The sequence below is a fragment of the Solea solea genome, chromosome 12 (assembly GCF_958295425.1).
Source record: "Solea solea chromosome 12, fSolSol10.1, whole genome shotgun sequence".
Lineage (NCBI taxonomy): Eukaryota > Metazoa > Chordata > Actinopteri > Pleuronectiformes > Soleidae > Solea > Solea solea.
Genome location: NC_081145.1, coordinates 25,588,846 through 25,616,284, shown reverse-complemented (window position 1 = coordinate 25,616,284; position 27,439 = coordinate 25,588,846). Strand labels below are relative to the sequence as shown.

At 43.0% G+C, this 27,439-nt stretch overlaps 1 protein-coding gene across 2 annotated transcripts; it reads left to right on the top strand.

The window, feature by feature from the left end:
• The first annotated feature begins 738 nt into the window (after positions 1–738).
• zcchc14 (zinc finger, CCHC domain containing 14) lies at positions 739–25,930 on the top strand. Of its 2 annotated transcripts, none has more exons than XM_058645704.1 (14): positions 739–2,238; positions 5,502–5,726; positions 10,816–11,047; positions 14,954–15,021; positions 15,103–15,174; positions 15,410–15,477; positions 16,027–16,229; positions 19,808–19,844; positions 19,962–20,466; positions 20,551–20,639; positions 22,377–22,444; positions 22,707–22,859; positions 22,969–24,186; positions 24,262–25,930. In XM_058645704.1, exons 1-14 carry the CDS (start codon positions 1,738–1,740, stop codon positions 24,315–24,317), a joined length of 3,495 nt encoding a protein of 1,164 aa, XP_058501687.1. In that variant the 5' UTR covers positions 739–1,737; the 3' UTR covers positions 24,318–25,930. The 2 variants fall into 2 exon arrangements, with proteins under 2 accessions (XP_058501687.1, XP_058501686.1); XM_058645703.1 differs by having other exon boundaries at positions 20,551–20,648.
• The last annotated feature ends 1,509 nt before the right edge of the window (positions 25,931–27,439 follow it).

Here is a 27,439-nt window from a genome sequence, read left to right as displayed (position 1 = left end):
TATGGAAACATTTTTGTACACTAATGCCATCTGAAACTCTTAACTAGGGTTTTAAACTACGACTACTATTAGTAGTCGTAAGTAAGATAAGTAAGATAAGACAAGATAGAGACAACAGTTCTCAGATAATGAGATTAAGTTTGGCACCCAGTCCTGCAAAGAGGTGCCTTATATATTGCACCATACATATATACATCCTGATTCATTTATAATTTAAATAACCTATATTTACATAAATGTACAGGGTTTTTTTAGTTGTGTGTCTTAAACAAAGTGCTGTACGTCAGAGATAAATAAAACAAATAAAATATAGAAACATAAGACCTAACAGACCAAAGAACAAACAGTAAAATACTGTAGAAAGTACAAAATCAAAGTCATACAACAAAACTATAGATAAAGATAAAACCAGTGTCTCATGCTGCGTCGAAACCCATTATTATTATTATTATTATTATTATTATTGTTGTTGTTGTTATAAACAGTAGAAGAACACTATTTCTGATTTTCCTCCAAGTTTCAGAGGAAGCTGGTGTACCACTGGTGGTACACGCACCACAGTTTGAGCACCTTGGTCTTGTAGCACACTCTTGCAGACTTTAGAAGTGTTTTTTTTGTGTCTTTCTTCTTCACCAGGAGCAGATGCTCAGATCCGCGTGTACCTGACGCTTTAAAGCTCCAGTAAAACCGTGTGAAGATGATTCTGCACGAGCGCATGACAGAGAGAGATGTGAGATAGTTGAGTGACGGATGTGCCAATCACGAGAGAGACGCACGTTTACAGATGGGACTCTCAGCCAATCAGAGCAGACCTCTTCTTTATAGTGGGCTGGTTCTCTCTGACAGAGTTTGGATAATGTTAAACACAGCTGTTTTTTTTATATCGCGTCCAGGACTCACGGCAGAAGCAGGAACGTTGAAGTACTTTTAATGCTAAATTTATTCGTGGACTTTGGTTTCATCTTTTTTTTGAGTGGTGAGGATTGTAATTTTTTGTTTTTTTTGTTGTTTTTTCCACCGCGGTGTGTGATGAAGTCACGTCTAGACTCATGTTATAATGGTATTTCCAGCAGCAGCGGCTTGTTTAGGCCACACGCGCTTTGTTTTTAAACTTTAACCCGGGCACAGCACGGTTCCTGCGGGGAGGCGCAGACCTGGTGGCTCGGCTCCTGCTGGAGGCTCCGTCCGTCCGTGCGTGCGTGCGTAAGTTCTGGGAAACCATGAGGACGGAGGAGCAGCTCGACAGGAAGGGGTTGTTGTGCAGCAGAGCGGGGCGGCTCCGACCTAAAATGTCTCTGTGTAATTGACAGTTTTCATCTTTCTGGAACTGTGTGCGCGCGCGAGAGAGAGAAGAGCTGCGTCTGCGCCTCCGTTGGGAAGCTGCGGTCCGACCGGCGGAGGAGGACACGGTGGAGGAGCTCCTGACTTCCGCGCTGAAGGAGAAAAACAAACAAAGTCCACAGCAGAAGCAGAGTTTGTGAGAGTTTGTCGCGGTCAGGCCTCCTGTTTGTCCGCCAGCAGAGGAGACGACGGCTGCGTCGCAGTGTGTGAAAGCAAACACTGAGAATGTGAGCAGCGACTTCAGTGAAAGTTGACAAAGAACTTGAGAGCGGCGCTGCTCTCGCGCAATTACGCACGCACACGCGTCGCCCACACACACACACGCGCGCGCGCGCTCCCCTTTTGTTGTCAACTTTCCTCTCTTTTGACATTTGTGAAAACTTCTCGGGTGGATGTATGAGGATGGTGGAGAGCCGCAGCTGTGTCCAGAGGGAGGGGGTGTACCGCTGGTTCTCCTCGCTCACCTCGGCCCAGAGAGCCGAGTTCCTGTGCGGGCTGCTGGATCTCTGCGTGCCCATCGAGCTCCGCTTCCTCGGCTCGTGCCTGGAGGACCTGGCCCGCAAGGACTACCACTCCCTGCGGGATGCGGAGATCAAAGCCAACAACCCCGCCGACCTGTCGGGCCTCACCAACATCACCGACGAGGTGGTGCGCAGCAAACTGCTCGTGTCCCTCGCCCTGCTCGGCTCGGACAACAGGGAGGCGGCGGGGGTCCTGTACCGGACCCTGACTCACACGGACACGGTGATCAATAACTACGGCCTGGCGCTGAACGACGGGAGAACGGAGGAGCAGTTCCTGCTGCTCTTCACCATGGCCTCCAACCACCCGGCGTTCAGCTTCCATCAGAAGCAGGTGCTGAGGCAGCAGCTCAGCCAGATCCAGGACATCATGCAGGTCAGAGCCATGCTCACCACACAGGTCACAGGTCACAGAGGTCACACAGGTCACCGGCTCTCTCCAGACCAAAGCACTGGGCTGTTATCACGTTCCACACAGAACTGCTGTTAAAAAATCAGTATAAAGTGAACTTAAAAGTTTAAAAGTGTCAGATTCTCCCTTAAAGGGATATTCCAGGTCTTTTGGTGTGTGGTTGACATGCTGACCTGGGCTGGGGACCAACCTGAGGCATGGTGGCTCACCCTCACTGAAAACATGGCTGTCAGTACAGCTGCTTGGGGGCCCCGGTCCCCAAATAAATCGTTAGGAAAATATCCTTTTAACATAATAATTTAATAATTTAACTGGTTTTCCTATGTTCAGTATCAACACACTTTGCAAATGAGGTCACTTTTGTGATTTTACTGCCCTTAGAGTAACTGGTTTGGTGTAAATAACACAACTATAATTCATTGTGTTATATTTGTGTCACTAATAGTCAAGCACAGGCTACTCCAAGATGATGGGATGGGGCCAAAATACAATTGTTCTTAGGGCCCCAGAAAGGTTTGGGCCGGCCCTGGAAAGGTCAAAAGGAAAAACAGGTTGTGGCTACTTAACATAAGGCCGTATACAAGTCTAGAGCCTGTTCCACCTGGAAACTGACTGTGTTTCTCTCCTGCACCAAAGTTCATTCAGAAAAGCTGTGTTTTTAGCTTCCCTGGGACACAGGAGTTGCTGGTCCACTGCTGCCTTTTTTTTGTCAATTTACATCATACATTAAATCCGGAGTAAGTATTTAAAACTTTAAAGATGCAAAATAGTCATTTTTTAACTTATCGAAAGAGGAAGCAGTGGATCAACAACTCCTGTGTGCTTTGATGTAAAATCGCTGATCTTCTCTATGGAATTTGGTACAGGGGGAGTTCCAAAGTTAACAAAATGACAAAAACGTCAGTTTCCAGACGGAAAATGCTGTGAAACGGGGAAAATAAAGCAACGTATTCATACCATAGTGTAGATGTAAGCCTTTTGTTCAGTGATTAAAATCTGTTTTTCCTCGTGCCCCCATGAGCAGAAATGTCAAGTTGCCAGGTTCTCAGAAAAAAGGGGGCGTGCACAGCATAATCAGCACTAACTGTAGTGTCAGTACATCATATAATCACACTTGAAATATCTCTTAAGATGATAAGAGATGTTTTTCTCAATAAAAACATATTCAGTCAGATTTTCTTACTGTGAGAAAGTGAAAGCAGTCTAATCTGATGATCTGAGACAGACTTCTCCTCTTAAGTCTTTGTCACAGGTGAGGTTTTCACCTGCTCAGAGGAAAAAGTAAAGTCTCATCATCTTCATCATCATCATCGTCGTCACCACCGCAGGTGAAACTTAAAACCAGCACAGGAAATCCGTTACAAACAAGAGTGCACTCACTCACATGTTACCTTACACCAAAATTACAGGTGAGACTCGGGCCGATGACAGACTCCGTGTTATCACAACAACAGACCTCAGCCGTGAGTTATTCACAGGCGGACGCAGTCAATTATTTGCTGTTTGGGGGGAAAAGTGACAGCAAACATGGAGCAGCAGCAGCAGCAGCAGCAGCGACTGAACAAAAAGACAAAAATAAAAGCTTTTGCTTTTAAAAAAAAGTTGTTATTATAGAGTAATAATCAGCACTTGGCCTCCAGAACCACTGGCTCTAAGCCACGTAAAGTTCAGTGTGTCGTGTAAGGTTTCAAAACACATTCTCTTATGGTAATTGTAAAATGAATCATGCTGAAATGTTTTTTTAATAACTAACCTCAGTTCACCATTAGTCTTGAACCTGCTGAGGCTCAACCAACATTCCTTTCTCCTCACTCATATATGTATAAAAAAAACAACAAAAAAAACCTGGAGATGTTTCCTTGACCTAAAGTTTCCTGCAGATCATTTTCACTCGCTCTGTGTCTCCACAGACACGAGCAACAAAACACTGCTGCATTTAAGTGACACTTAAGAGCTTTTAACTAAAAACTTGAGACAACCTTTGTTATTATAATGTAAAAAAACTGATCGCACATTATTGGTATTTTGTATAATCCAGTGTAATCCAATGTGTATTTGTTTTGTTTGAGCAACATAAATGAATCAGTAAATGCAGGTTTTGGATGATATTTTCTGGGGATGTAAATTATGGACCAAGAGTGATGATACGGATAAGAATCAGTTTATTAAATATAAATAATAAACCTTATGAGATGAAAGAGTGTAGTGACACTGTGGGATGGACAGGCTTTTCACACTGGAAACAGGTTTTGTAAAACTGCTCACTCTCCCACACCAAAGTCCACAGAGAAAGTCACATGTTTTTGTCTCACCGGGACATCGGAGCTGATTCACACAGTGATGGAGACAGAAGTGAGGATTGAGTGGTTTACAGAGCGACGCAAACTTCAACTTCCAGACGCATTAGTGACAAACTCAGGGTTTTAACCCTCATTTAACAGCTTCAGAGTCTTTGTGATGTTTAAACGTCTTGTTGCGGGGAGATTGGTGGCTGTCTACACTGCCCCCTACTGTCTGTTAGCGTAAAACCAGCCTTACAAGATCAGGGGCCGGCGACCCAGAGTCCTGCAAAGTCTTGTTGTGAGCAACGCGAATTGCTTCACGGCACTAGCCAGATCAAGACCGTGAAAGTGTTATTTTAGACATTCATCATGGCAGAGGCGGCGAAAAACAAGCAGAGAAAACGGTTGTTGTAGGAAGTGAGGAAGAGGAAATGACTGTTGAAGTGAGTGAGGGGCCACACACGAGTAAACTTCTTTCCAATTAGTAAGATTTGAAAAACAGAGAAGTGCGCAAAATGGCATGGATGTGTCTCCACGGCTTGTGTTCGGAAATTCTGTAGAAAACAAATGCACATGGTCAGGACAGCGAGGATAAAGTGGTTGACGATGGATGGATGGAAATATAAAAATATGTTCTCCGGACTGTAGGGGGAGCTCTGTAGAGAACAAGCAGCCAAACCTTCAAGGTTCTCCTTTAAGCAGGTGCAGGTTAATGTAATAGAAATGTGTTTTCACTGAGTTTCTGGCTGGTACGTGGTGCAGGCAGAAGAGTTAGCACTGACCAGTAACAACGACACGTCATAAAAACATTTACACACTAGGGTCGGACGGAATGATCACAGCAATGACAGGAAGAAAAGTGAAGAACTGTAAGGTTTGAGATTGAAATGGCGAGGTGGATCATGTGGTCGACTGTCGACTCATCACACCTGTTGGTTGTTGCAGGTGAGCAGTGGAGCGGCTCCGGCAGTGGAGCCGGGCGGGGAACGAGCTACCGCGTGTTACACTCGGCCACAGCAGCAGCGCTATCACCAGACCGCGTCCATGCCACTGACCTCCGCTGCCCCCGCTGCCCCCGCTGCCCTCTCCGCGCCCGACACCAGCGCTGCTGCCGACCTGCCCGTGTGCGCCTGCCAACTCTGCCACACACACTGCACCTGCTGGCACAGGGTAAAGAGCTGCGTGGCCTCAGTCTGTCTGTCTTTGTGCTCATGTTCATCTGTAGGTCTAGTGAGTAGGTCAATGTTTTCTTTTTGGTAAGCAATTGAATATTTGGGCCAAAACATGGTTTCTTAAAAACGTGGATCAGCAGCTTATGAAGACAAATGTGTGTGAGACTCTTCACACATTTAAGAATCACTGCTTTTTCTTCTTTGAGCCAAGACCTAAACCTGGCTGTCTCCATGGCAACAGCAGTGTTTTTAATTTTAAGTTTAATTTTCAAACCAAACTTTTAGTTTAGGTTTAACTGTCGACTCTAGCAACAGAATCTACTTGAATAAGTTCATCGTTTTTTCAGCAAATCATTTAAGATCAGATTTGTTAAATCATCTGCTGCCCGGGGCCAGACACTGACACTGGCGGGCCACTTTTGGCCCACGGGCCACCAGTTGTTCACCACTGATGTAGTGTTTTTAGTGACATCTAATGGTGAGACTGTAAAAGTGCAACAAATGTAGGACTCGCCGCTGTTTCCCAAAACACGTCAGGGAACTACTGTTGCAAGCACATACTTTAAATTTTAAATTTACAAAGACATTTGTGGGTAGTTATTTTCAATGTCTGCCAATTATTCTATTATAGAATATCTATAATTATTCTATTATAGAATATCTATAATTAATCTATTATAGAATATCTATAATTATTCTATTCTATTCTATTCAATTAACCCGTCTAAATGTTACACACTGGACCTTTAACTGCACAATATTTAGAGTTTGATGCATTCATTTGTCTCTCGTTACAAGTTAATGTGAAAAAGAAGTTGTCGCTTCTACTGAAAAAATTGCTTTAGTCGACTTTGAATATCTACAAAAAAATGTATATAAATGTGTGCAAACGATGTAAAACTAAATGTAGACGCAAAAACCTGGACACGTTTGAAGTTATTTCGCTTGCGACATTAATTTCTGCGTTCTGATATTACGTAAAGAGTCAGTGCAGAGACGCAGTTTCCTGTCTGACATGTGAAGCAATCCTGTAAAACACAGGGACATTATAAACAATGATAAAAGCGTGCGGCTGTTTACATCCGACTGGATTGTGTTGTAATAAATGATAAAAGGTTGTGGCTGACACGAGGCGGGGGTGCAGGGGAATTCCCAGTGATGCAGGGGCAGTGAACGCTTCATGAAGCCGCTGTTACAGTAACATCTGGGATCCTCCTGCTCATGAATGACTCGGGACAGATGGAAAACTGGAACAGACAAACAGAGACGGGCAAATAAAGAAGCAAAAACACTTTTTATTTTGTTCCTGTCTCCTACACACACACACACACACACAGGAGCAGGCAGGCACTGTTTAAACATGTGCAGTGAAGGGAAAGTACCCAGCTCAGAGAGGAGCGTTTGTATTTAGTGTTTTGTTGCCCTTGGCTCCTGCTTAGTGCAGGTCAGCACATTTCTCCATGCTGAAATCAACTCTCTGTGGTGTGTGAGTGTGTGTGTGAGTGTGTGTGTGTGTGTGTGTGTGTGTGTGTGTCTCCAGTGAATCCCCAGGAAGTGTTTAAATGCTCGCACTCTCACTGGCTCTCCTTCCGTCTCCCTGCACTCTGGAAGGGGGAATGACAGGGTTTTCATTGTAAACTTAAAAGGAGAAACATACACTCTCCACAGCTTTGAGCCAGACCTCCTGTTCCCCTCCTGCAGATATAATATAATACAATAACTGAAGGCTGCCGACACTGCAGCCATATTTACACAAGGAAGCGGCAAGAAAACGCTTCAGGGATGTTTTTACAATCTTATTTTAATCGTCATGTTAGTCACTCATCAATGTTTTCGTGTTAAATGTGAACTTAAATGTTGCTTTTTCCGGTTTGATACCGGATTGTTTATGTTTATATTCTGTACAAACACTGTGTGTGTGTGTGTGTGTGTGTGTGTGTGTGTGTGGGGGGCAGTGCATTAGGTGGAGAGGACACAGACTCATAAACAAACATGCCTTAGTTGTTTGTTGAACAGGAAGTTTCATTCCTGTTTGTTTACAGCGTTTTGGTCCCCACTAAAGCGAGTAGGCAAGTGTGTGTGTGTGTGTGTGTGTGTGTGGCAGTGCATTAGACTCACCAACAAACATGCCTTAGTTGTTTGTTGAACAGGACGTTTCATGCCTGTTTGTTTACAGCGTTTTGGTCCCCACTAAAGCAAGTAGGCAAGTGTGTGAGTGTGTGTGTGTGTGTGTGTGTGTGTGTGTGTGTGAAGGTGCTTCTTCAGGGTTAAGACCTGGTTTTAGGGTTAGAATTAGAATAGGGTAAAGCACATAGTTGTGATTGTTAAGGTTTAAGAGGTATCGATTATTTTGCTTCATAAAATGTCAGAAACTGTTGAAAAATCTTGATGAGTTTTTCCTAAACCTGACAATGATGATGTTCTCTTCATGTCTTGATTTTGACCACAAAACCAAAATGATTCACTTTTAATAATTTCTTTGTCAAATGGAGCAAAAGAAACCAGAAAATATTCACATTTAAGGAGCTGAAAAATCACAGAAACTTGATTTATAATTTATTAATCAAGCAATTGTTTCAGCCCTAGTAAAAGGTTTGTTTATATACATGTGTTTATATCGTTGTGAGGTCCAAAAATGAGTTAGTTCCAGTCTTATAATATATAATAAAAACTAAGAGGGGAAACTTGAGTAAAAGTATCTTACAAATGTACAAGTAGAAAATGACTTGGGTAGAAGTTGAAGTCACTTTTTTTTAATATAATATTACTTCAGTAAAAGTTTTCAGGTTTATGAAATTTACTGTACTTAGGTTTTAAAAGTAATTTTCTGATATAAAATGTACTGAAGTAAAAGTAGTAAAGAAAAAAAGTTTGAAAAGAAGTAAAAGTATTAAAGAAAGTGAGGTGTAAGGATTGAGCCATGGCGGCTCAGTGGTCGGGCGAGTTGTCTTTCAACTGGAAAGCTGTGGGTTCAAATTCTGGCTCTGCTTGTCTATATGTGTCCTTGAGCAAAGACACTTGCACCCATGTTGCTGTGTGTGAATGGGTGAAAACTGCTCTATGTAAATACAGACCATAATACTAACTCTTCTTCTTCTTCTGATTTTATTTGGTAGTAGCGAGTAACAAAGAGAGTTAGAGGAAATGTAGTGGAGTAAAAGTACAAGTTGCTCGAAATATAAATGACAAAGTAAAGTACAGATTTTTCTACTTAAGTACAGCAACAAAGTATTTTGACTTTACAACAGTGGTTAGTTTTAAGGTTAGGGTAAGGGACCAGGAAATGAATGATGTTTATGATGTGTCCTCACTAAGTGTGTGAGCTCCTCCAGTGGACACGCCCCCAGCGTCTGTGAGCAGAGACTGTTACGTGATTTGAAACCTACATTTTTAACAGTGTTGGCGACTTTTTTGAATCATTCAAACTAGATAAACAACGCGATTATCACTTTAATGTGTCCTGTGCTTTCACGTGCTGTGATTTAGCGTGATAACACACATTCTCACTCTTCACTGCAGCCGCGTCGCTTCCTTCGGGGCTCGACGTCAGCGTATTTTAACACAAAGCAGCTGGACGTCGAGTCACTGCAGAGGGAAAATAGTTGTTTTTTTCTCTTGTGTGTGTGTGTGTGTGTGTCCAGCGGCTTGAACACACATCTGTAGGACGTGCACAGACCTGCATAATCACCCTGTTATGAGAGTGTTTTATATAAATCTATAAAAGAAAAACAATGTCACCATTAACAGCAGAGTTGGATTTGTTTGGAGGAGGCACGAGGCCCTGCCGTCAGCAGCACAGACGTGGGCTTTTATAGTCTTAAGAGTTCAGGGAGGTTCTTTCAGTCTTTTTCATTATTACATTTCAACACTTTCCTTGTTGCCTCGTCATGATTTGCGACTCCTGAGTGCTGTTTTCTTTTTGCACAGACAGTTTAACAGTGTTGGATTCACAGAGCTGTCAGAGCTGCGGATGTGGCAGTGGCAACGGTTAATTGTTTTCAGAGCTGCGACCTCACGCTGTGCGACACTGAGAGTGTGCGCTTGTGTGTATGCTTGTACGCGTCAGGGTTGTTACAGTTAATGGATTAAGGAAAAGTAGAATTGGGAAAACTGTTTAAAACCCCCGGAAACATACTGAAATATGTGTTTATAAAACTAACCAAAACTAACTAAAATTGGAGCGAAAATGTGCTTAGTTTTCGTTTTTGTACGTTTATTTCATACATAATCCTTTTTTCTCTGCCTGCAATTTTGAAAGGTTGTATTTTTCATTCATAATCATTTTTGTTTACAATGGTGGACATAAGGCGACGCGAGTTAAACACAACATTTTGTTATTGGGTTGAGTTTGTTCATCTAAGTCAGCGGTTTAATATCACCATTTAATATCACGTCTTTAAACACAATTTAATACTAAATATTTTTGCTCGCAGTATTTGTTATAATTAATTTAATAATAAATGACATTATTACACACATATTTATATATAAGCTTGGTGTTTTAATTACAGTTGTCCATGTTTTTATATGATCGTGTCATTACACTAAAGTGCACATCGATCCATATCAAAAACAACCACTTTTACTTTGAAATTCTGTGAAATATCATCATGATGATGTCTTTAACGTGACATCGTGATGGAATATTGTGTTTTGCCACTTTTATTTTCTCCAGACCGGCCCCCTCTTGACCAGATTAGATGCTAAGTGAGTCAAATATTGGGTTTACTGTTGAGATTGAGCCTCACAAACAATGTGATGGTCATGTGTGTCTTTAGTCTGTTGGCTATTTGATTTTTACCTTTCACATTAACTGCATCCAACCTCAGCAGTATGATGATGTTCATCATCGTCCTCATACATATTTAAAATGGCATCTTTTGCTGTGTTTTTATAACAAATACGACTATAAAACTGTTATAACCTCAGTACACGTTTGCATATGTTGGGTTTTTCCCCTGAACATGGGGAGGAAATACCTCTGCACATACAGAGTGTTTATCTAGTGCTGCATGTGGTCGTCTCTGACCTTTGCCCTTCACCGCTAACCTGCTTCTCCTCGTCTCTCTCTCGCCTTTGAACTCCAGAGCCACAGCAGAGACTTCGGTGCAGTGTCGGGACTGGGGTCAGGGGTCACCGTGGGACGAGGAGGAGACAGCAGAGACCTCACCCCTCCTCTCCAGGACCTCACTCCACCTCCTCCTCCTCCTCCACCTCCTCCACCACTGCCTCCTCCTCATCTGCCGCTCTCTGTACCCGCTGTAAAAGGCCTGGACACACCAGCACCAGCAAAGTCTCACCAAGGGAAAGCAAGTAAAGGTGAGAGACTGGAGTTTTTAAATAACCGGTAGATTTCTAAGATATAACTTTGTACCTAGAATAACACAAAGATCCTGCTCCACTAATAATACTTATATGGACTTCTGTGAGGCAAATATTCTTAAGCCTCCACAGAGGTGTCTGTTTGTCGGGGGTTTCATCCGAACTCCCTGGTTTTTGTTTACACCTGTCGTCCACAAGCAGAACTTTGCCTTTTTTTCTCTACAGAGCTCCCCCTACAGTTTGGGAGTACATATTTTTATGACACCACCGTGAACATCCATCCATCGTCTGCCTCTTTATCCTCACTGTTGTAAAAACTCACGGCTGACGCTCCGCCCTCCCTTCCCCTCTCCTCCCCTCCAGCATGTGTTTTGCATGATTCTGTGTTTTCCAATTCTCACCATTTGAAAAAATGTCGAGAATCACTTTCTCTAACAACAGATTTCTCTGCTTCTTTAATAAAATAAAATAGAATAAAATAAAATAAAATAAAATAAAATAAAAGCTGCCTTGATCTTATAGCGGCACACAGTGCATCTATGTGCAGCACATTTTTCTATCAAACACCTTCCATACCCATTAATTAAGTGTCTTGCCTAAGGTCCCATCGGCTGGTAGACTAGCAGAGCCGGGTATCTAACCCACCACCTTCAAGTTGAAAGAAGATCGAGCTACCGTCGCCTAAAAGACCTCCTGATTCTGAGGATTCTGATTCAAGGCTAGTTTTTCCATTGGCAGACAGTAGGGGGCGGTGGAGACAGTCCCCAGTCTCCACACATCAAGACATTTAACCATCACAATGAGTCTGAAGCTCTTAAATCTGGGTAAAAATTCTGCATAGTTCTGCTTTAAGAAGCTACAACAATAGAGAAGAACGGATAAAAACTGACAAAGGTCTGATCTGTCCACTTATCAGCCACAACTCCACTTGCTTTCCGATTCAGTTTAATCCCACCATTGGTCTTAAAGAAGTACCTGCTCCTGTTTTCACCTGTGTTGTTTGTCGTTAGTCTGGAAGTAAGCAAACGACTGCAGACGCCTGTTCTGTGTACCTGAATGATCACATGATATATATGTATATGATTTTAGGTTTGTTTAGTATGGATGCAAATGAGTTTTCTAACACTTTGTTTGAAAACGTAGTTCAGATGTAGCCGTACTTTCTTACTGTATGTACGGTTTCACCTTCCACCTTCCATCTATGTTCACTGGCATTTGTGTGTGTGCGTGCGTGCGTGCGTGTGTGCATGTGTGCGTGTGTGTGTGTGCGTGTGTGTCTATACACCCGCTAAGCTCAGTTAAGCAAGATGTGACATGCTGGCACATCTGAATGCTACAACTAAGCTTGAAGAATGCTGCCCTAAGGCTTAGGTGTGTGTGTGTGTGTGTGTGTGTGTGTGTGTGTGTGTGTGTGTGTGTGTGTGAGTGTGTGTGTGTGTGTGTATGTGTGTGTGTGTGTGAGTGGCAGTGTAGTATGTCACACAGGGATGGTTTCAGGAGCAGCCGTCACCACAGAGTGTTTTAAATCACTGTAATAAAACTTAAGGATGTGCCTCAGTATTTGAGGTCAAAGATATCAATGGTCACGAGATAAAGTAAATAAATTAAAGCAGGTTTTTTTTTTTTTTATTCGTATTCATCGAAATCCTCTTAGCTGTCAATAAATGAAATTGTCAATTAAAAATTACATTTTAAAAATGAACAAAAAAGAACAAAACCAATCATTTTATTTATTTATTTATTGATTTATTTATTACATGGAATAATGAAGTACATGTTGGTCTCTAATGGCCAATTTACACATACTTTTTGCATGAAGCAGCAACAGAACTGCATTGTGGGTCCATAACTTCTCTTTACTCCTGTTGTGGAGAAATATTCAACTTTCTAAGCATCACAATGTTCAAATATCCCACTTCCAACGCAATTAAATGTGTTTAACTCAAACATACACAGTTAAAATGTATGGCAATTTTCTGTAATTGTAAAATTGAAGTTTTGGAACTTAAATTTAGTCAGTAAATGTATACTTTTACTAGTAGTAGTGTGAATATTAAATCAAAAAAAGTATTACAGTAGCTAGCTAGCTGGTGAACCAGATATGCTAAATGTCAGCTAGCTAAGAGGCAGGGATTATCTGCACTTGGTGCCTAAAAGATTATATTAAAAGGTTGTTAATCCTGTCAGGATGAAACTGTCACTTTTCTCACTTAAATAACAGTATGAGCTAGTTTAGTATTTATATACAAATGCAGTCACACACAGTGACTTAACCCTGTTTTAACACTTAATGTAACTCTACACTCAGTGTCACGTGCTAATGTGTACGTGGGTAAGAGCTAACAACAACAACAACAACAACAACAACAACAAAAAGATTGGAAACTACTGAGAAGAGGTGTCCCATTTAATTTAATTAGTAAAAATGGCCAATATTCAGTTTGTCATCATTCGTCCAGTGACAAGCCTCTGTCCCAGTGTGTCTCTCCAGGTCACTCTGTTATTGTCTGTAACACAATGCTCATGGTCACACACTGCAGAGCTGTCGTCAACGTGAAACATATATGCACGTCAAAATGCACACACACACTTAGTGAGGACACGTCATTGACATCATGCATTCCCTACCTTGAGCCTTGGAACACAGAACATTAAGGCTCCTTTTTTTCCCATTACTATGTCTTATATCCTTTATCTATAGATAATCTGATGAAAAAATATATTTTTTTCATTTTCATCAACTATATAAACACACCTGAGCAAAAGGTACAAACATTTTTTTTAGTTCAAAGTTCACTTGACTCATTTTTAAGAACAAAAATAAAGGAAAAATGGTCTATTTTGTGACTTTTGCACAATTATTGCTGCTCCTTATCCTCGTGAAATGCATTTTGTAAAACCTGAAGATGTGACCTATAAAACACATCCCCAGGATGTCCATATAAGGAGTTGTGTAATATTCCCACTGCAATTTACACTGTGGCACTGATCTGTGCTGCGTTAGAACTAAGGGTTAACCTGGAAAAGCCCTTTAAAGATGTGGCGCCCAGAAAAAAGGGTTTTTTTAACGTTTTTTTTGGGACCTCACAAAGATATAAATACAAACAATAGACACACTTGTGTGTGTGTGTGTGTGTGTGTGTCAGCCTAGATTAGTGTGAATGACTGACGGCATTTTCAGACGACCACAGCTGCTGCCCAGTGGGCACACAGCAAGGTGGTGAAGTGTATGTGTGTATGAATACTTGTATTTGTGACCTCTTTAGGACTGACCTCGTCAGGACCAGTAGTCCTCATGGAGGCCAAAACCTGGTCCTAATGAGATAGAACCCTAAAAAGTTTAAGTCTAAGATTTGAATTGTGGTTAAGGTTAGGGATATGGTTTTGTGCAGCGACTGTAACTCCTCCCTCCTCATTCGTCTCCTCCTCCGTCCCCTCCCTGCCCTGCTGCTTGTCTCTGCACGCCACGTGTGGGTTCAACTAAAGAGTCTAATATGTCTGCACTGGCACCTGGAGGACTTTTATCTACACACACACACAGAGACACTACAGACACGCCTAGTTTAGTGTTCCCACCATTTTAATTCCCATTCTGTCTACAGTCTCCACACCTGAAGCAGACAAAGTAACACACACACACACACACAGTAGTGTGTTATTCAAGGTAGAGAGTGACGTGAAATTGCGATTGTGATATGATTCCAAATATGAGAAAGAAAGGTTATTTTTACATAATTATTCTCACTTTCATTTGAACAACATATTTAAAATAATTACTGTGTGATATTTGTGCAGATATGTGAGAAGCAAAGATGTTCTCTTCAGTCTGTAGAATATGACGTGTCCAGATTGGGACATAGTTTGTCCTCCTGCGATTCATCCTCTGTGCTGGTCTCTGTGCAGTGATTGACAGGGTGGTGCTGAGAGGAGTGACACACAACACTGAAGACACCAGTGAATATGTGTTTGAGGTGAGGAGTGAGGACGTCGTACATATGCATTTTCTCTGAGTATCATTTTCCACTTCATCGCCTCCTGTGTTCCTCCCTCAGGTGAGCTGGTCAGATGGATTTGTGCTCTCCGTCGTCCGGACTCATGCGGAGGTGACGGAGCTGCTGTCGCAGGTCAGGCCTGTGACGTCACACTTCACTTCAGACTCCTGGTTAATGGGGAAACAATACTAACAGGATTGAATAGTAGTAAAATATATAATACTATATGTAATTACAGCATGTTATCCGATATTTGATGTACTTGTACTATAAGAGCTGTAGTTTGATTGGTGCAGTTTTATGGTTGATATAAATCCTGGTATCATACGTGTGTCATTTAGTCACGAAACTTTTCTTTCTTCTCAAGCTGTCACAAACGTTTCCTGACGAAGTGTTGGAGAAGTTTCTTCCTCAGTCCATCGAGCTGGACCCCAGGTCAGAACCTTTACCCTCATTTATTTAGTCTAAATATTAGCGTTGGTTCTACCTCACAGTGGGTTTTTACAGCAGATCAGGAGGATGTGGCTTCTTATTGAGTTATATACATATACTGAGTGACAAACCAATTCTACCTAGAAGAAAAGATATGTGACAGATTAGAAAAACGACTCTATAATTATGGACAAAAGTATTTGGCCACACCTGTTCAGGCCCCTTATCTCCAATGAAGGACAATCTTAACACTTCATCATACAGAGACATTTTGGACAATGCTTCCAACTGTTTGAGGAGACGTCCCTTTTCTAGGGGACCATCAAGCACCTTTGGGATGAACTGGAACAGAGATTGTGAGCCAGACGTTCATCAGTGTCTCTGACCTCATAAATGCTCTAAAGAATGAATGGACACTGAGACATTGAGACATTTTAGTCCATGTAGTGATAGATGTTATAGTGAGAATATTCCTGGATTACTTTTCATCCACACCACATAGTTGAGGTAACGCCTCTGTGTCTGATTCTGTCTCTCTCCGTCCTCTCTTAGGTGTCTGACGACACTGCCTGTCCATGTCCTACAGCACCACAGTGTCCAGCTCTTCTTCTCCTCCACCAGGCCTCTCTCTCCAAGCTGCTCCTCCTCCTCTTCCTCCTCCTCATCCTCCTCCTCCTCCTCCTCCTTCCCTCCTTTACCTTCTTCTCCTCCGACTGCTCCAGTGGCCCCAACCTGTTCGGTTTCCTCCAGCTCTAGTGAGTTCACTCTTATCTTTTTTTGGAATCGATTTTTGACTTCTGCGTGTAACATTTAGGAGCAAGTGGATATTCTACCAATATGTACAGGTTTGTACGACGGAGTATTAGGACCAGCCAAAAAAAAAAACAGCCAAAAATTTTTTTTTAAAAATACGGCACAAGAAAAAAAAAATCAGGCAAAAAAAATGTATTTTTTTATCATTTATTTTTTTGCCTGACTTTTTTTTTTTGGCTGGTCCTAATACTCCTTCATAGGTTTGTGTGTGTGTAACTGCTTTATAATAAAAAGTTTTGCTTTTGAGTAGGGCTGCTGATAATCGATTATTAACCGATTACTAAATTCATCATCAACAATATTGAAATCATTAAACACATGACATTCGAGGAAATCTTCATCATTTCCTGGGCTGATAAACACCGATCACCATTTTTACATCATTTTACGGACAAAACTAGTCTGTAGTAGTTGATTAATGGAGAAAATAATCTTAACAGTTTAACTGATTATGAAAAGAATCGTTAGTTGCAGCCCTAGTTTTAAGTAGCCTTAGAAAATACTTAAAAATACTTTAGGCCACCATTTTTCCACAGCAGCCAAAATGGATGTGCAAAAGCTTAGTACGCAAATATACGATAATGGCTCTGCCCAAATCAAACACATGCATTAACTAAGCAGAAAGGATGAAGGAGGAAACAGCAGAGAGGAGAGTTGTTAAAGAGTGTTTACATCCTTTCTGGGATGTAAACACTGGGATGTAAACACTGACACACTTCCCAGTCACTGTCCGTCTGGAAACCCGCAAACATGATTGTAAATGTAAAAACTGCAATAATTAAAGCAACTGTAAGTATCTAAAGTTTGTCAGATTATCTTTTGAGATGTTATGAAAGAGTTTCAGACGGACAGCGACTCCAAGCACTGGGACTGTCACTCAAGGCTCAAGCCCCGCCCATGGTCAGAATCCAGAATTCAAACAAATTAAATACAATCATTTTGAATAATTAAATCGATATTTTATTTGCAATTTGTGTTTTTTCATTTTGTGGTTCATTTTTGTTTGCATTAATTAAAAGTGTTGTTTGATCCTAGTGACACAAAGATAAACTGTACCGCACTGTACCAAAGTGAACTGTGCCGTGATGAACACACAGCATTAGAGTGTCCAATTAACCTCTGCAGTGCTTTAGAACTGTGAGAGGAAACCGGAGAACCCGGAGAACCCAGAGAAAACACACACACACACACACACGCACACGCACACGCACAAGGAGAACATGCAAACTCCACACAGAAAGACCCTCGGTGACCCTGTGAGGCAACAGTGCTCACCACTACACCTGCCCATGTGGCCCACGCTGGTCCTTTAAAATAATAATCTATAGCAGAGAAGACACGGCAGAAACTGTCTGTCTTTCTTCTCCTTTTCTCTCTCAGACCATTTTTCCCTTCAAAACTTTTTGAAATAAAGTTGCTCATCTTGCAGCAGTGACACCAGCGTGTCTATAAATAGCGCTCAAACTGTATTTCCCAGCTGATAGATGTGTGCAGCCCGAGGTTGAAAGTTTTGATGTCGTGAGTGTGTGAGTCTATAAAGCCTTGCAAGATTCTATGGAGAGCAGCAGGCTTATAAAACACAGAGGTCCCTATTCTTAGACGCAGCGAAGAAGACATGAGGCAAGATAAAGGATTTCAGAGGGAGAGGAGCATGTGTGTGTGTGTGTGTGGGGGGGGGGGGACAAGGCTGTGGGTCTGGGTCCTGGTTGCAGCGTGTGAAGAAGTGAGACAGGTGAGACTGCAGGCAGGAGTTTAAGTTTGTGTTTTGGAGGTGTCGGGGAGAGCGGATGGTGAGGTCTATTTTGGTCCGGTGGAGGAATTCAGTGTGGCATGTTTGTGTTGGGAAGCCTAGAGTGTGGTTACCTTCTGTTTGTGTGTGAGCGTGTGCGTGTGTGTGTGTGTGAGCGTGCCTGTGTGTGTGTGTGAGCGTGCCTGTGTGTGTGTGTGAGCGTGCCTGTGTGTGTGTGTGAGCGTGCGTGTGCTCGTCTCTGTGAGTGTGACTTCATCGGTAGGATATTTTTAAGCAGTGGTGTGTCAGTGTGTGTGTCTGTGCGTGTGTGAGCCTGCGTGTGCGTGTGTGAGCGTGCGTGTGCTCGTCTCTGTGAGTGTGACTTCATCGGTAGGATATTTTTAAGCAGTGGTGTGTCAGTGTGTGTGTCTGTGCGTGTGTCTGTGTGTGCTCGTACATTTAGTTTCTGTCCATACCTATGTGTGTGTGTGTGTGTGTGTGTGTGTGTGACCCCAGGGAACGAGGGCTAATGTGAATGTGTCTAAACTTGTAGTGATGTGCCGCCACAAACACACAGAGCTCTGAATCACAGTCCATCCTTCACCCTCACCCTAACCCTGTCAAACTCAAATCCCTCACGGGCCAATTTTAATAAATGTGGAGTGGTCACAGGCCAAAACTTACATTTATTAAAAAAACTGTTTTAATTTGGCTTGTTTTTGTCTTTCCATTAGAAATCTGTAGTTTAGCTTTTCCATAGGAAAAAAGACTATAGTTTTGTATTAAAATGATTTCTGAAATAAATTGATTTTATAGATAAAAGTTTATTATTATTACTACTTTGATGCTTGCTCAAACATTACCTCGAGTTGAAAAATGTTGGTCTTGATCTAATTTTTAAGATATGATATCTGATTAAAATAAATGACCAAAAAATAAAAAATGTGTATGTGGTGTAAAAGTAGATTACCGACACCAATTTTTTTCTTAAAGCACAAACGGGCCAAATTCAGAGTTTTCCCCCCCACGTGAATCATACATGTAATGGTAGAAGTTTGCATGTTCTCCCCGTGTGCGTGGGTTTTCCCCGGGTTCTCTAGTTTCCAACAACATGCAGATTTGGGGATTAGGTCAATTGGACACTCTTAATTGACTGTAGGTGTGAGTGTGAGATGTGTCCAGGGAGGATAAATCGGTAGAAGATGCATGGATGAATCACACGTTTGAGGAAAAAACTGTTAATAGATTGTCTCACTGATTCTGTCCTCAATTAAATTTGCTTTATTTTTGAGCAAAAATTGCACAAAAGAGCCGTCACGTACTCTGGTACGTTCATCATGTGAAGTCCAGTGCTTGAAATGGACCGTTACTGTGCGGAAGCATGACGTGACGTGATGTTCAGCCGATTAATCAATTAATCGATGATCATAATCGAGTCTTAGTGGCTTTTTTGAGCTTCTTAAATGTGAATATTTTCTGTTCTTTGCTCCATATAACAAAGAAATCATTAGAAACTTAATCATTTTGGTTTGTGGACAAAACAACACGTTTGAGAACATCATCATTTCCAGGTTTGGTAAACACCGATCAACGTTTTCTGACATTTTACGAAGCAAACAATTATTCCAATGAATCCAGAAAATAATCGACACATTAATCGGTTATGAAAATGTTAGTTAGTCGCAGGCCTAATGGCTGTAAGTGACTGATGTGCAGAATAGTTTGCGTCCACACTGTGTTGCATCTTAAAAATGATTATTTGGACTCAAACAGCATTTGTTTTTCTCACAGATCTCGGCTGTATGGTTCAGTACAGAGGAGCAAACAGGTAAGAATCTTTAACTCATACGTCATCGTCATCATCATCATCATCATCATCATCCTCATCCTCATCCTCATCCTCATCCTCATCCTCATCCTCTTTGACTGTCCTGTACTGTCTCAGGGCGGTGTATCGAGTGGCCAGCGTCCAGCCCGTCGTCAGCACCCAAAGATCTGTGTTGACTCGCTCCGCTCCTCACCTCTCGTCCCTGCCTCTCCCCCCTCTCCCTCCCTCCATCCCGCCTCCTCAGCACTCCCCGCAGCTCTCCTCCCTCCCCCCCGCGGTGCCGTCCCTGCCCGGCCAGGGCTCCATGGCAGGCGGAGGCGATGGCATGGCCTCACAGATGCATCCCCAACTCGGTCAGTTGCACTCGTACTCTCAGCCCCAGCTGCACTCCAAACACCACTTCCTTGCCCAAAGTGGCGCTCAGTCCCAGTCCCTCCACCTGTCCCACCCCCAGTCACCGTCCCACTCACATTCCCAGTCCCTGTCGTACTCCCAGTCCCGTCCCCAGCCACCGTCCCAGTCCCAGCCCAACACAGCGGAGCAGAACGGGATCCTGGACTGGCTCCGCAAGCTACGGCTCCACAAGTATTACCCCGTCTTCAAACAGCTCACCATGGAGGAGGTGGGTCATCTCAATCTCCATCATCCACATGTCGACCGAGTTTTGTCTGCTTGTGTTTATGGTTTTCCTGTTTTCTCTCCTCAGTTTTTAGCTCTGACAGAGGAAGACTTAAATAAATACGACTTGACGCAAGGAGCGAAGAAGAAACTCAAGACCCAGCTGGAGCTTCAAAAGTCAGTAGAGTAAGCTACAAAAATCCTGACTCTAAATTGACAACATGTGTGACTGTGAGTGTGAATCATTCTTTGTGTGTTGGCCCTGTGACAGACTGCTGTAATCTGCCTCTCATACAAATGATAAAAGTCATAGATAACCGACCTCTGACCTTTGTACCACATCAAGTTAGCGCTCACTAAACTTGAGGAGCTCATTTTTTGGGGGATGTTCCAAAAGGAGGAGCTTATTCATCATTATTTCAACAACAATTGTGCCTTTATGAGCTCGAGTGCAAGGTTTCCTTTACTCACCACGTTTGTTTTCCCTTGAATGAGGTGTCATCTTGTTAAGACACTGCCTCCTGAGTCACGGCTACAGTGTGTGAGTCTCTTTCATTCACCCTCTCACATTCACTGAAACCCCTGCAACATCTGGAGTAGATCATGTGGGCAGATTCTTTTAAAGTCAGGGTACACAGTCACTCACAAACATTTTTTCTGCTTAAGGTTCAGTAAGTTCGGGTTTTTTGAACGAGGCACTGATTTTAGCGGCTTAAAACATTTTATGGTAGAATAAGATTATGTTAGATGTGTTAACATCTTGTTATTAGACAGCATTTTCCACCTGGAAACTTAAGTTTGTAATCTTGTCACTCTCCTGTACCAAAGTTCATAGAGAAAATCCACGTTTTTGGCACTTGACGTACCTGAGTAAAGAGTTACTCCCTTGTGAAGAAAGAAGAAGAAAAAAGAAAAGAAGAAGATGCCAGAAAACAGCAGCTAGCCATTGTCGTCGTTTGTTGTTGTTGTCGTCGAAGCGGTATGACGTCACATTATATTCAGTATCTCCACAGTATCTAAGTGCTGTTCTCATTCAAAATGCAAGCCTGAACCAGGGCTTTACTGTTTTTAAACTGTACTGTCCAGGATGTGTCATCCACAATTCTAAAACCCTGAACTGACCCTTAAAAAAGTTTTACAAATTGTACTTTTTAAAATAATATGTGCGTAACATAAATGTCCGTCTCTTTGACCCTTTGACACAGTAGACGCGGGTGTCCATCAGCAGGTGATCTGTCCCATTAACTATTAACAGACAGACTGATCAGTGCTGATTTCCACAGTTACGGCGGAGCAGTAATGGTCCGTTCAGTGTCAATGGTTAACCAGGTGTAGGTGGACCGGAGAGATAACATGTACTTAGAGCGAGATAAACAGCGGGAGAACACGCACCAACACACAGACATGGACGTGCAAGTGGATGTATCTTCATGCTCCATCTCTACACACACACACACACACACACACACACCTGATCCCTTGATCATTTTTTCCATCAACATGTTTCCATTAACCAGAGTGTGTGTGTGTGTGTGTGTGTGTACCTGCCTGGTGTTTCTTATGTTGTGGGGACGTGAGGGTTAGTCATTAACTGGTTATGGTTAATGTTAGATATAAGGCGTTGTTTAAATCGTCCAAGTGAATGGAAGTCAGTGCAGTGTCCTAAGAATAGCTGTGGAAACCTGAGTGTGTGTGTGTGTGTGTACACACAGGAAGTGGGAAGTTCCTGCAGTGGTTTTCCATGCATGCTGCAGGCCTGCTGTTGCACTTTGATTGTACAATGTCTCCCCCTGGTGGTCTCCAAAGAACATTGGTTTAAAAACCTTTTTATTTATGATAGAATTTGTTCTACAAAGAAACATGGATGTTGTAATTTACCGTTAAATCTCTCTCTTTGCTCGTGTTTTTTCTCAGCAGGGAAATGAAAATGGATAAACGGTCCTGCAGCGGCATCGCCAGGGTGACGCCTTCCACTCACACAGGTACATTAGACACATATCTAAGGAATAATTCATTTTCTTAATTAAGTTGTGCTTACTAACTAAGAATAAACGGATTTTAGCCACTTGACAAAAAGCTCACCTAATAAAAATCTATGCCTTCATCCATAAGTGCACAATATCTTAAGAATATCTTTCCTACTTTTTACTCACCTTTAAACAGGCTTTTTAAAATGGAAAGTATGGATTTGTATGATTGAGGTAAAAGGATAACAACGCTCTAATAAATGGGATTGTTGTCCAGGAGAACTGCGAGTGGACGTGGACGCTGTGCCGCACCATCACCCTGTGACCACAGACAGCAGCTCGTCCTCGGGTTACTCCAGCTCGTCCTGCTCCCCCCGCGCTCCGCTCTGCTGCGACTCGTCCTTTGACAGGAGCAGAGACACACACAGGCGTACGTCTACTCACAAGACTATTGAAATATTGGGTTTGATGCAGAGCTGACCCAGCTCCTCATATAAATACGAAAGGTTAAGTTAACACGGTCTGTCGTTAAATCTCAGGTCCAGATCCAGCAGGGGGCGCTCCAGAGAAGGACCGGTCCTGCCTCTTCATCTTGAACTCCGGCTGCCCCTCAGGCTCCAGTCGGCCCACGGCGCAGGTCCTTCCCGTTCAGACCGACCCGGCTCCTCCTCCTCATCCTGCCTCCTGCTCCTCTCACCTCCCCTTTGGTCTCCCACAGTCTCCCTTCCACCCGCAGGCCACTTACCCACAGACCCTGCTTTCTCCGGTCTCAAACCCAGCGCGTATCCTAACCTCCCCGCGCAAGCCCCGCCCCCCTCCACTGTGCATGGAGGACAGGACTAAGCCTCTGGGCTCGGGTCTGCCTGCCGCAGGCTTCAGTCCAGGTCTGGGTGTGGGGATGGGGGTGAGGCTGGAGAACCTGTTCCCCGGACTGAACGTGGACGGCTCCTCTGCCATGCAGGACTCGGTGGTTTGTCGCGGTGCCGTCGGTCTGATGGTGGAGACCAGCTGTGCGCTGACCTCCACCTCCAACAGCGTCCATCATGTCTCCCACCCTCCGCTCCACTTCCACCTCTCGTCCTCTTCGTCCCCGTCTCCGTCTGGATGCTACTCGTACCCGCCTACCTCCTCTTCCTCTTTCTCTTCTTTCTCCTCTTCCTGTTCCTCCGCAAAGTCCAGCTCACAATCTGGGAGCTCCAGTGGTGGCGGCGGTGGCTTTGTTTCCATGGCAACTGCAAGCAGTGTTCCCATGGCTGCAGTACCTGGCAACACTTACTACCCCGCCCACCCGACCTCCAGTCCCTCCCCGTCGCCGTCTGCTGCCTCGTCATTGGATCACAGTTCGGGTCACACACCCTCCATGTGTGTCTGCAGCTCTTGTGGTTGTCGGGGGAACTGCGGCGCCTACGGAGCGTTGCCTGGATACGCCACGGCTGGCTACCTGCAGCCGTTCTCGGCCGGCCCCTCCCTCTTCACCCTGGGTCCTCTGCTCCATCTCAGCCCGCTGCTGGCCTCGTCCAGCGGGGCCGGCACCGGATCCACGCCCTTCTCCTACCCGATGATGATGCCTCCACCCCTGTACCGCCACAGCCCCGTGTCACATGACCAGCAGCAGGGCTTTGGCTTCTACCAGCCCCATGGCATCATGGGAAATGGAGGCCAGAAACGAGCCGCGGGGAGCCTGTCGTGCTACAACTGCGGTGCCAACGGACACAGAGCGGAGGACTGCAAGCAGCCGCCCATGGACTCAACACAAGGTGAGCGACGCTTGTCTGATTCACTGCAAAATCAGTGATGAAACAGGAACTGAACTTGTCTGTTGTGTTTCACAGGGACATTCCGGCTGAAGTACACTCCTCATCCCGACAATAAAGACTCTGGGGACTAAGTTTGGAAACGTTAAAACTCCCCGACACAACTGTACCTCATGTTCCTGCTGAAAACAAAGGACGTGCAGCATCGGTACGAGGACGCAGACACGTCTTTTAAACTTTATTCAGTCTTTGGCACCAGATGTGAAGAGAAGAGACGAGACGAGACGAGGAGGGAAAATGAACAGAGGAGTCAGATTACTCTGATCCACGCTGTTACCTGTGGTGAAGTTTGACCACTTGACACAGAACTCCAGAGCATCCTGAGAACATCCCGAGAACATCCCGAGAACGTCCCGAGAATGTCCCGAGAACATCCCGAGAACGTCCCGAGAATGTCCCGAGAACTTTCTGAGAACGTCCCGAGAATGTCCCGAGAACTTTCTGAGAACGTCCCAAGAATACCCTGAGAACATCCTGGAAATGTCTCGAGAACGTCCCAAGAATATCATGAGAACATCCAGAGAACGTCCTCCACACACAGCAAAACACATTCTTCTACTTGTTCTAGATCAAGAAATACAGAAGAAGCAGAGAACGTCCATGTTCACTACTTTGTTTTGTTTAATTCTGTTTTCTCACGATCACAGAATTGTGATCACGAGATGACAGAAGATAAAAGCTAGTTTCCTCTCATCGTCATTAATTCATCTCATCGTGAGAAAAGGAGCTTTGTTTTCTCGTGACAGCACTTTCATTCTTGTCGTCCTCACACAAAACAAATGAGTCTCATTATCTCGCGATAGTGAAATGATTGATGTGGTGATCACGCGTTTGTTTATTATTTATAAACTTTACTTATAAAGCACTTTAAAACAACAACATCTGGAACCCAGTGCCATACATGAGAGATAAATTAAATATGGAAACTTAAGTCCTCAACGACACAACATGGTGTGACAAGTGTTTTATGAGGGAAGGAAATACACTCAGTTTACACATATGAACCTTGTTGTGTTTCCACCAAACACAATCATGATGTTTCACTTCACTTTTACTCACTCATCGTTTATTATGTACAAATGACGTCATCTTCAGGAATCTAAGTCATTTTCAGCTGTTACTTCTGCAGCTAAAGACATCACCTGTGATCACACCATGTCTCTGATGTCTCTGAGGGACACACCATGTCTCTGAGGGACACACCATGTGTCTGAATGTCACACCATGTCTCCGATGTCTCTGAGGGACACACCATGTCTCTGAGTGTCACACCATGTATCTGATGTCTCTGAGGGACACACCATGTCTCTGAGTGTCACACCATGTCTCCGATGTCTCTGAGGGACACACTGTGTCTCCGATGTCTCTGAGGGACACACCATGTGTCTGAGTGTCACAGCATGTCTCTGATGTCTCCGAATGTCACACCATGTCTCTGAGGCACACACCAGTGTTTCTGTGGACATTCAAGGTGGACAAAGATTTCAAAAGTGTAAATTCTTTCCTATCCGAGGGACACACCAGTGTCTCTGAATGTCACACCATGTCTCTGAGGGACATATCAGTGTCTCTGAGAGTCACATTGGTGTCTCTGAGAGTCACATTGGTGTCTCTGGACATTGAAAGTGGACAAAGATTTCAAAAAGTGTCAATTCTTTCCTATCTGAGGGTGACACCTGTGTCTCTGAGGGACCTTCAAGGTGGACGAAGATTTCACAAGTGTACATTTTTCATATGACACACACCAGTGTCTCTGAGACACACACCAGTGTCTCTGAGACACACACCAGTGTCTTTGAGGACATTCAAGGTGGATGGACAATTCTAAAGTGTCCATTTTCCACCTGCTGAGCTGAGTAAGAAGTTCAAACATATTCTCACTCCACGAGTGATGGAGCTTCCTGTTTGTTTTTTGTTTGTTTGTTTGTTGCTGGGCAGGAACCCAGAGTTTTACAGACACGAGGACATGTTGGTCCTTGAGATATAAACCCGCGTCTGTCCCCCCGGAGGGCACAGCGCGGGGACACGGGACGTTTATTTAAAAGTGGCAATTTTCATTGTTTATAAAAGCTTGTGTTTAGCTGAAACTTTATTCAGATTTCAATAGTGCGACTGCATTGAAATTTAACTTTGTTACTTTAAACATATCCTACCAAAGTACACTTTGTTTTAAGTTCTTTTTTTTTAAGGGAAAGACTCATCTTTTGTACGTTTTTTTGTTTGTTTTCTTGTTTTTATGAGTCTCCATCGTGCATGTGGCTTCATTTTCACTACGTCAGGTTTTATATCAAGGTTTCGAGTGTTTTTACGACGTTTTGGTTTCACGTGACAAAAGATTGTTTTGAGTAATAAAATGTTTTCTGCTTCTGCCTCTTGTCCACATTGTCCGTGTGTTTTATTCATGACATTAAATGTCCTTTATCACAAGTTCAACTTCAAAGTATACACATTTGAAAAAGGCTCTGCGATGAAACATCCAGTTTACGTAGCTCCAAGAAATGGAATTCAGCCTTTTTGATTGAATTAAAGATTTTCAATATGACATTTTTCTCTTAATCTTAAATTTAAACGTTTATCTTACTGTACTTTAACACACATTTTGTCTTTACCAACATTTTGGTATACAACTATGTTCCGATATTTTCTTATTCCATAAACCAACATATTCATGTCTTAAAAATGTCATATCTTACACGTGTAAAAATTATCATAAAATATATAGAAAATGTCACAGTATAGTCAGACAAATGTGTAATTTTTTATCTCATAATTTTGACTTTTATCTCATAATTTCTACTTTTTCAAAACGTGACAAAAACGTCATAGTTTATAGTATGTCTTCCAAAATGTGACAAAAACGTCATAGTTTAGTATGTCGTCCAAAACGTGACAAAAACGTCATAGTTTATAGTATGTCTTCCAAAATGTGACAAAAACGTCATAGTTTAGTATGTCGTCCAAAATGTGACAAAAACATCATAGTTTAGTATGTCGTCCAAAATGTGACAAAAACGTCATAGTTTAGTATGTCGTCCAAAATGTGACAAAAACGTCATGGTTTAGTATGTCGTCCAAAATGTGACAAAAACGTCACACTTTAGTATGTCGTCTAAAATTTGACAAAAATGTCATAGTTTAGTATGTCGTCCAAAATGTCGTAGTTTAGTATGTCGTCTAAAACGTGACAAAAACGTCA

Bases quoted from the DNA above. Each gene is read 5' to 3' on its own strand.
- zcchc14 (XM_058645703.1), top strand. From the start codon at position 1,738: ATGAGGATGGTGGAGAGCCGCAGCTGTGTCCAGAGGGAGGGGGTGTAC. The intron at 2,239-5,501 runs GTCAGAGCCATG...TGGTTGTTGCAG, and splicing joins AGATCCAGGACATCATGCAG to GTGAGCAGTGGAGCGGCTCC. The intron at 24,187-24,261 runs GTGAGCGACGCT...TGTGTTTCACAG, and splicing joins GCCCATGGACTCAACACAAG to GGACATTCCGGCTGAAGTAC.